This window comes from Tuber melanosporum, assembly GCF_000151645.1.
Source record: "Tuber melanosporum whole genome shotgun sequence assembly, scaffold_65, strain Mel28".
NCBI classification, from domain to species: Eukaryota; Fungi; Ascomycota; class Pezizomycetes; order Pezizales; family Tuberaceae; genus Tuber; species Tuber melanosporum.
In genome coordinates, this window is record NW_003299112.1 from 330594 (window position 1) to 340833 (window position 10240).

The 10240-nt window shown below is 48.9% G+C and overlaps 2 protein-coding genes; one reads left to right on the top strand and one right to left on the bottom strand.

Annotated features, from left to right (window-relative positions):
* Positions 1 to 244: 244 nt before the first annotated feature.
* On the bottom strand, positions 245 to 2513 carry GSTUM_00010031001 (uncharacterized protein). XM_002841025.2 has 2 exons: positions 2118 to 2513; positions 245 to 2057 (listed from the first exon to the last, which is right to left on the bottom strand). Exons 1-2 carry the CDS (start codon positions 2374 to 2376, stop codon positions 1444 to 1446), a joined length of 873 nt encoding a protein of 290 aa, XP_002841071.1. The 5' UTR covers positions 2377 to 2513; the 3' UTR covers positions 245 to 1443.
* Positions 2514 to 7219: 4706 nt separating this feature from the next.
* Positions 7220 to 10240, top strand: GSTUM_00010033001 (uncharacterized protein). XM_002841026.2 has 7 exons: positions 7220 to 7755; positions 7837 to 8077; positions 8151 to 8763; positions 8794 to 8830; positions 9006 to 9325; positions 9377 to 9742; positions 9815 to 10240. Exons 2-7 carry the CDS (start codon positions 8001 to 8003, stop codon positions 9851 to 9853), a joined length of 1452 nt encoding a protein of 483 aa, XP_002841072.1. The 5' UTR covers positions 7220 to 7755; positions 7837 to 8000; the 3' UTR covers positions 9854 to 10240.

A 10240-nucleotide genomic window follows, 5' to 3' on the forward strand; every position in this document is an offset into this window, starting at 1 on the left:
TATTCCAGCTTTGTTCGGGTACCGGTACTGTACAGTATTGCCCCACCCCTTCCCGTAGGGTCCCTACCAGTGGCGAGATCCTGTTATCATCGTATCATATCATACTCGAGAACCGTAGTGTCCTTGCAGGGTACGAGTACCTTTAGGACTCGTTGCGCGAAGGCCCCAGCCAGTCGGTCAATCCCCCAACGCCACGCCAGCTGCAACACCAGCCGCAACGCCCAGACCAGTCTTTTGCCACAACTAAAACCAGCAACTCCACACGGTACCATAGCAAACCGGACTGTGGCAACCATATTCAACAGGAAAAAAGGAAAAAAAAACCCCTCCAAAAACTCGCTCCACTGAACACCTCTCCCAACCCGACAATAATCGATACTCGTACCGGTACTATGCTGTTTCATACGCGTGAAGATGTGATGACTAAATAAATAAACCTTTTCCTTTTCACATCATCCATCTCCGAGCCACGGCACCTGTACCGTAGCTCATTTAGGGAGGTAATTCCCCGAACAGATAAGCATCCGAACTTTCAGCCCCGAATCATGGAGGATGGGGCGTCATGGCTTAGCCTACCGTATCGCAGTGGACCAAGGACGTAACAGGTACGATAATATTATAGTACTGTACTCATAGCACCGGTGGAGAAAGAAGAAAACGAGAGACTCTCATCGGAAGGTGATGCCAGTAACCGCAGAATACCGTAGAATATGTTCTCACCCATCGCACACCCACTCTCTATCATACGGTACTCATCCTCCCATTCCCCACGCAGACCCACAGCCCAAACCCAAACCCCAAGCTTCAAGTCGGGACCAAACAAGGCCGGTTTCGAATCAATCCGAGCAGGTACCCGGGTTTCATTCTTATTAGCTATCATCTCCATCGGATTCTGCAAGATCCCAACGACTTTTTGTGTCCGCTTTTGTTTTTCCATGATGCCTGGTTGAGTCTCAACATTAGGGATTGTGGAAAGGGAGGGGAAACATGTGATGTGGGGGGGGGGTTCTGCAGCGATAATAGTGGATGAGGATGAGGATGAGGATGATGAAATAAAGTAAAATTCGTTATTTTTTTTTTCCTTCGGGAGACAAGGCGCAGCGCAGTGGGGATTACTCGAGTATCAATGTGTGGTACAAGTAGACTATATGCTAGTCTTTTTTTTTTTTTTTCGGTAGGAAAAGAAAGGGGTCAAGTATGATACAATACTTGTAGAAGGGTACAGTAAACGAGACCGAACTGCTGTAAATGAGACCGAACCGACCAAGCCGCCCAAACCAACCGACCAAACCAAAGCAGATGAAGAGTGCAAAGATAGGGAAATGGTACGCTAATAATTACACACTATCCTCATACCGACCGACTCCCTAATTCCAAAACCCATAATTATGACAGGAAATCGTGATATCGTGAAGAAAAAAAAACACCACCTGCTGCCCACCATCAAAAACTCTGTCCCTCCTCCATGACAATCTCCAATGTGCTAGCAGTGCTAAGTCCACTACCAATTCTACCACACCTCCCGATACTGCTCCTCGAACCTCTAGGTCCCCAACTATTACTCCTCATCTCCTCCGTCGTTCGCCGGATCTTTCTAGACTTTCGTACGCTCCCGGTACTTAAGCTCCTAATCCTTTGTCTTTTCTCTGCTCCTCCCCCTCCCCCACCATCACCCACTCTTCCATCCTCCTCCTGCAAAGCCCTCCATGGTGCTCCAAAAAACCTTGGAATGGTGAATGGTGAACACGCCACCGATGCACCGTCATCATTATCACCCCCCCAATCACCCTCTCTCTTGGTCGGTATCCCGATAGCACCGTAATTATCCACCTTCCTAATTGATGACTGGAACGTATCTAGGCTATTCCTATGCCCGTGTAGTCTCCAGAATTTACTATCACGAGGACGCATCCAGCGGCGATCGTCTGGTTGGCCGTTGCGAAGAACACGACCTTCCCAACCCTTTATTCGCAGGTTGGTTAAAACCCTAGTATAGTGTTCCTCCCGCTGAATGTCGGAAGGTGTTCGGGGAAGATTCAATCTTTTTCGATACCATTCTTCTCATATCAATTAGCGCTCGATCCCTCATATCGAGCGGGGTGGGTGGGGGAAAAAACCTCTAAAAGGAACCACGCGTTTGGTCCTCCATGCACCCCTCCGATGCGTCCTAACAGAGTAATACGTCGGCTCGGCAGCAGACACGCACCACACCCACCCTGTGATGAGCGTGAAGACCAATGCGAAGAAGGAGAATACAAGTATCACTAGGAGGATTCCACTGGTGGAGGGGTTCCCGGGTGTGTAGTAGTCGTCGTTCTCATTGTCTTCACCGGTGTTGCTATTGCCGAGGCTGGAGGTTAACGACAGAGGCGCCATCTCAGCAAGGAGAATGGCATGGAGGGTTTGTTTGCTTTCTCTTCGTTCCCCTCCTCCGTTAAGGATTAACGTTAGATTCCAAGATCCTGAGGTGTTATTGGGATTGGAAAGAAAATATTGGGACGAAAGGCAAAAAGGTGAGGGAAGGAAAGCCGACTGTTTAGCTTTAACCCTCTTTTCCAGAGGGGTGTGGAAAGTCTCAGAATTCTACCCCACACCCATTCTTTTTATTCCCGCTGGAGAAAAAGCAAAAAAACCAATTGTTTCTTTTGTTTTTTCAACTCGAAAGGGGGGTTTACCTATTGTGGATTGCGGGGCTAAGTTAGTCAATTGGGTTGCCAATTACTCCGACAAGATGAAACTTTGAAGACTCTATGTGGAAGATCGGGCCACTCTTGGGGGTAAAGATGCAGGCTTGGCGTCGTGGGCTGGGAATGGTCAAGAACCGCTCGGTAGTGGATAATTCCCTTCGCTGTGTCCAGCTCGATGTGAGAGGTACCGTACATCCTCGAGCGCAGAGGGAATAGAACAGGGATTGTTTGAATGGGTGGTCTCGTGAGGTTATAAGTCATGACATTGGTCTACGATTTCAAGAGATGCGCTCCGTTTGACACGCTGGAGAAAGGTCTCGCGCGTCCTGGCCTGAGCTTTGTTTTTCTCTCAAGCCGTACTGTACCTGCTAGCTTCCTGTGATACGGTAGCTTGAGGAGGCAAGTGCAGTACTCGAGCACAGTTGCGACGTTCCACCCACTCTGGTCCTACCGGTATTGAGGTCCCGGGTGTTCAGCGCTGTGATATCCAAAACTCATCGTGCGCACGGAGAAACTCGTCTGAACGGATAAGCTGCAGTACTGGTACCGGTAAGGCTGATAACAACCCGAGCCCGTGCAAAGATCAGTGGGGGGCTATGGGTGCTTTGTGGAGGAGCATAAGTTGAGGGTGACATTTCGTGATCCAGATTGATACCGGAGGTCCGGATCGGGTTATGGCACAATGTTTCCCTGCACACCCAGCATAACGAGTATCATACCGGCTTACAAAATTCTTTGAACTACGGTTCACAACCGCGCAACCCATGAAGGGCAGGCCAACAGGTGGTGGGTGCTCGCTACGCCAAGGGTTCACCTCGTAGGGAAACATTGGAGCTTTGCGGATTGACGTGGGTCGTCGTGGGAAAGGGGGAGGCTGAGGATTGATTTGGTTACAATACAATAACGTTGGAAGTGCTTTACCAATTTCTACTAAACGAAATGAAAGGTGTGATCATTCGATCCAAGAAAAAAATGAATCAAATAGGGAGGAAAATACGACTGAGCGGGGTGGGGGAAAACAGGATGCAAAGAAACAGCACAGCAAGATTCACCATCGATACCGTGCCACCCAAGATCAGATCACCATTCAGAATACTTGATACTGGAGCACAGTATATGAGACGGCCAATTAGATCGTATCAAACTTTTGAGATAAGTTGTACAGCCGGCCTTGCGCCTGCAGCCCCGTAATGCCCGTCTCCGGGTAAGATGAAGATCACTGGAAGCTTTTTTCGTGTTTTCCACCAAGCCAGAGATATCTGCCGACAACGCTTTCCTCCTTTAATTTTTTCCTTTCTTCTGTCAATTCCACCCGCACGTCCACATCTGCCCTGCAAAGGGCCGTGTCGCGGTTCTTGGCGGTCTCGTTCTCACCAATTGTGTGATGAACACCAATTTCTACTCGATGGCGGAGGTCATCTTTACCTTCGGCAAGGGCTACATTCTGCACGAGGAAAGTGGGACGACCGTTCAGAGGGATGGATGGCCATCCTCTTCAACCAGGGGACTATTTCACCGTTGCTGTCGGTTCCCTCACCGTCAATAATGAGCCTTGGCTGGTCTGTACGACCTCACTTGTTACCAGAACTCGTGCCGGAAAGTTTCGTACTGCCGTGAGAGAGACCGGGGTGTGTTATAACGGGAAAACGCACAATGGATACCGGGTATAGGAGCCGGCGGAGTTTCGAGGCTTTCCATACCTTTCCACTGCCGTACGGAGTGCACTAGAATGGTCACAACCATGGTGGCTAGATCACCATGCCACCGGAGTCTGGAGGATCCCTTCGTTTGTGTCGAGGGAACTACGGTCGAGACCGTCTTCTACCCAAAAGGACCATAACGCCTCCTATTCAAGTAAATACCCCGCAGATGCTGGGTCAGAGACATTTACTGGCCGGGTCACCTTCCGAAGACCCCAGCCGTACCACTTCAAGCCAAGTATTCCTCCACCTTTGGAACTCAAGTTCCGTGAAATTCGCCATACGAACGAAGGGATGTATCAACCTAGTTCAGAATGGGATGTTGCTCAAGGCCGAACTACATATCCTTTTTGACAACTACAATGTGTCAATCAACCCGGATATATATATGACTCCTTATTACCTCCCTACAGTGATGGAAGTGCCGATCCCCCTCACACTGTATCGGGCTTCGGGCTGGTATCCTAAATCTTACCGCAATTGTAGTACTTTCATGAATTTACGCTAGTTTTGTGCATTATATATGCATGGATTAGTTGCAACATGTGGGGTCACTTGCGCGGGAGCTTAGCAACCTGACATCCCTGGTGTTCAAGGTTGCGAAAACATCTATTATCTATTGGGCACTTCTGCGGCTTCAATAGACTCCCAGAAGTACCCACTCATTTCTCGTCTCCAGTTTTTCTCCTGTCCTTCTGGTCGTTGCCTCCATCTCCTAGTTCGTTCATAGATACTTTCTTTCTGCCCCCCCCCCTTCCCGGCATGTCCATGAAATGTCAACCAGATATGCGTCCCGCGCGTGAGATGCCTGTCCCCCTGTTCCTACATAGCCACCCTGTTACGGTATTCCCGGCCTATGGGTTTAGATCCAAAGAATATATGATAGAAGTGAAACTTTTTTTGCCATCCTACTTCCCAGACCACAAACAACACTTTCAAGATTTGCTCGTTCCGTATGGAGGTGGCGTTTGAGTAGCCCCAGATTAAGACAAAGGGAGAATAAAAGAGCGCCGAACCTCACCAGCCAAGACTGCGCCAAAGTCCTAGCGTGAGGTGAATTATTCGGGTTCATACGGCACTGCAGGCATGGCAATGTGGTGTGAGGACCGTACAGTGAGAGAACTGTGCTCTGGCTTTCGGAAATGGGAACCTACGGAAGGGGTGAGGACAGGTCAATGGTGGAAAAGGTGGAGATTGGCTTGTTCCGCGTCATGGAATATCACCCGTCCCAGTGCGCCGGATGAGGTCGTTAGGTAAACCGACACCTTCCCACTGCACAACAAGCCCCAAGACCGAGTAACAGGCAAAGCAGTGCCTGGCCACAAGCGACGAGAGAACGCGAGCGATCGAACCTCACGCGGAGGGCAGAAGCTATCGAGCAACCGCCAGTGAAACAACAGGTATCCCAAGAGATTCTCGGACTACATTGGTTGATTTCGCTCGGGTGGCTGGTGTGGAGCGCAAAGCTCCAACTGTTGGTAGAATATCTATGCTACGCCAATAGTCTTGTGGGCTGGCTACCACACTCACCTGACCTCGATCCAATAAAGAGCTTCTAGCACCGCTCGAACACAAGCATTGGGAGGGCAATCTGGGAGGGGGCAGAGCGTACCAAACAATGAGAAGGAGGAGGAGGAGGAGTTAATTTGTTTGGCACCGGAAGTATGGGAAGGGCTTTCGTGGAAGCGTATTTATAGCTACACAAATGTTATGTCTCAGCGGATTGTGACTCGTGCCCGAAGCGATGGCGGGGCCAACTCAATGGTAGAGTGAAATTCAGTTCTCATTGTCTTTCATTTTTATAATATCTCCGGGATCCCATCTTCGCCCACTTTGCCAGGCTTCTAGCTCACAAAAATAGCAGGAAAAATCCAGAGTTTTTTTATTCACGCCAGATACCCAAAGCGGCGGTCCCTGTACGGAAAAGATATGATTTTGATTTTTAAGGGCTGGCTGAGCATGGCGGATCGCTGCGGAAAGCGGCAGCAAGGTCAGAGTTCCGAACGTCGGGATCGCAAATGAAACAGCGAGTGCTGTCCTTGAACGGAGCCTGTGCTCGTTAAGCCCCATACTAGCACAGCCTCACATGAGCCGCCACATGGACTTGAGGCCCCTGTCCTGAGGATGATCAATTTACACAGTGCTTAGGGTAAGGTACTGTACTCGTATTACATACACACCAAAGCTTGGTGGTTAGGAAGGTTAAAAATTGCCGAACATCCGCTCGTGTTCACAAATTTATGCATCAGATCAGCGATTGCTTTTGACAACGATGGATACGGTGCTCGAGCAGGGGGTCGGTCATCTTGAGAGGTGCTTCCGGACTCGTTTCAATGCCGAATTCTTGGATACCGGCACCGGTATGTGGTCTGATAGAGAACATGATACGTACAGTACTATACTCGTATCATATGCTGGGTTAAACCAAGGAAGAAGAAAAAAAAAAAAAAGGTCAAGTGTTAGATTTATGAAAATACGAGTGATCCAGATGCACTGTGACACAGAGTGTGCGTGCGTGCCGGAACTTCCATCCCCGGTTCAATGGAAAGGGTCCAAAAATGTTCTAAAATAAACAAAAATAATTAAAAAAAAAACGAATAGAATGCAGCAAGCAAGGAAGAATCCTCTCCCGCATTATTGTGTCAGCCTTAATTGTATCCAGTTTCTTCTTCCTCCATAGAAGCTCGGTCAATTTAATTATCGCAGGTGTTATCGTAGCCCAGAGTAGCCCGCGGACCACCAATACCGGCGGTATGATACTGGAACATCAGGTGTGCTTGAAATCGTCGTGCCGACCGTTTTTTCTTCTTCTTCTTTTCTTTTTGCGTAATATTTATTTATTTCTATGAAAGGGACTTGGGCAAAAAGGTGAATGCATTGCACAGTGTGGCATAAGCAGGAACCCTTCAGCTTACAACAGCTAAACGGGGGAAGGCGTCTACTCGAGTACTGTACTCGTACTAGGAGCTGACAAGGGGGGAACTCCTGAGAAGGAGAGAGAGTTACAGTACAGTACTTGTACAAGTACTTCAGCTATCCGGCACCCACCTTTAAGTGACCTCCAACTGGGAGAAGTGATCCTCACTCTGATCTTCGCTTCATCTTTGCATTTTCCTCCTCCTCCTCCTTCGAGAGAAGAGGTGGTGTTCCCGTCCTCAAGAGAACCTCATCCTTTTCGTTCGATTTTCGACTTCGCTTTCGGACACGGTGTCTAATCTACAGCTATCCTGACGTCAATCCTTATTGGCCCTCCTTCCCTTTCTCTTTGTCTGACGTCCGTATGGTCTGCGGTTGTCAGGGTTGCTTTTTATCTTGGAGGTGTTAGGGAGTCCCTGCAATAATTTCTCGGCAGGCGAGCTGCACCGAACGTTTGTTACTGGTCCCTGGAGAAGAAGCTTGGTCCGCCGCGTCTTCCCCTTTTCTTCTTTTTCTTACCCACGCATTTACAGCACCGATATCCCTTTCCCAAGAGCCTCCTCATAACCTCACTCAAGCAGCTAGAGGTCCCCCCCAAAAAAAAAATCGTGAAAATTCCTCCTCCTCCGCTTTCTTTCTCTTCCGGTTCACTCCCTTTCATTCGTAATCACCGCCGCATGCATTCTCTGTCCCGATGATGTCCAGGCACTCTCACTCTTACTCCAACGGCCATGCCTACGGACCAAGCAATACATTCTCTATTTCACCACATAGGTACTACATACCCACCATTTTCACCGGTCAAACTTTGCTTATTTGTCATTTAAAAAAAATTAAAAACATTCAGATTTCAGCCCCGCACACAACCTGCGCTACGATGGCGACGGAAGATTCTCTTTAGGATATGCTCGATTTCTGCCGTCGCCGCCGTGATATTACTCCTCATCTTCCCCTCGTTCCGACAGGTCCTCCTCCCGTCGCTGGGCCTGTCAGCGCTTTTGCAAGACGATCCCTCGATATCTACTGTCAAGCACTATGATCTCTCCAACGTGCAGGGGACCTCCCGCGGCTGGGAGAAGGATGAGAGAATACTCATGTGTGTGCCACTGCGTGATGCTGAGGTCCATCTCCCCATGTTCTTCTCGCACTTGCGTAATTTCACGTACCCTCATCGCCTGATTGACCTTGCGTTTCTGGTGTCCGACTCGAAGGATCACACCTTGACGTTACTCAAAGAGCATCTGGAAAAGGTGCAGGCTGACCCCGATCCGCTCCAGCCCTTTGGGGAGATTTCTGTGATTGAGAAGGATTTTGGGCAGAAGGTTCAACAAGATGTTGAGAATAGGCACGGTTTCGCTGCGCAAGCGGGCCGTAGGAAAACCATGGCACAGGCCCGGAATTGGCTCTTGAGTGCTACGTTGAAGCCTTACCATTCGTGGGTTTATTGGAGGGATGCCGATGTGGAAACTGCTCCACCAACTATCCTGGAGGACCTGATGAGACACAACAAAGACGTCATTGTTCCGAGTAAGTCTTCCTATGGCCTTAGCTCAGTGCTACAGTCTACGCCGTCACAAGTAATGCGGACTCACATACCTGCTACTTGAGAGGATTCAATTCCTATAACCAATCACCACATCTATGCCTGGTTACCCTACCTTTCACACATGCCAAGAATGCTAATAATATGATTCTAATATAGATGTCTGGCGACCGCTTCCTGACTGGCTTGGAGGCGAACAACCCTATGATCTCAATTCCTGGCAAGAGTCGGAGACCGCCCTTGCGCTTGCTGAGACACTTGATGAAGATGCTGTCATCGTTGAGGGATATGCTGAATACGCCACCTGGAGACCTCATCTTGCCTATCTCCGTGATCCATATGGTGATCCTGATGTTGAGCTGGAGATTGATGGAGTCGGAGGTGTCAGTATTCTTGCGAAAGCACGTGTGTTCCGAGCCGGCGCCCATTTCCCTGCATTCTCCTTCGAGAAGCATGCCGAGACTGAGGGTTTTGGAAAGGTTAGCGGCCCATGCCTTTCAACCTGATTCTTCTTACTAACTTCTCAATAGATGGCAAAACGCATGAGGTTCTCGGTTGTTGGGCTCCCACATTACACTATCTGGCATCTTTATGAACCTTCAGCAGACGATCTTAAACACATGGAACGCATGGAGGAAGAGAGAATCGAGAAGGAGGCTAGGGAGAAGGAGGAGACTGAGCGCGCAAAGAGAGTTAGCGAGAGCTGGCAAGATAAGAAGGGCGAGTGGGAGCAAGATAAGAGGGAAATTCAAAACAAGGCCTTAGAAAAGAGCAGGGAGCGAAGGGAGCGAAAGGAGCGCGGAGAGCGGAAAATTCTCGGAGGGAGTGAGCAAGGACCGCATGCACATGCCGGTGAGGAGGAGGCAGAAGTAAAGAAGGGAGATGGGGAGAGCAATGTAAGTCTCCGAATCTAGCTGGTTTGTTTGATCGTTTGTTGGTGGTCCACGGATCCGTACTAATCTTCACAGGCCGAGGCAAACGGCATTGATGCTGCGGATGGTGCATAGGTGTCAGAATATCTTCATTAGGGCCAGCTTAGATCGGGTGTCAGTGGGTATTTTTTGTGTACTGGCGTGAAACGATGTATCTTTGGTTTGCTTACCTTTGCTTTTTCCTTGAAAAAAAAAAGAAGGGGGGTCATTTTCTGCCTTTATTGTATCTCATTGCAATTGCACCTTTTCCCTTTTTTCCTTTCCCCCCTTTCTTTTCCACTGGACAGAGAGGGGGGGAGGGGTCCAGTGGTCACGGACCATGGGATATCAAAATATATTTCAAAGTACTAGTAGTGTTTATTTTCCTTTTCTCTTGTTTCCTTTCTTTTCCCTTTGTTTGTTTATTTAGATGGTCGGGTTCGGTTGAAATAATGGGGTTATGAAGAATTTATATAAAAAAAA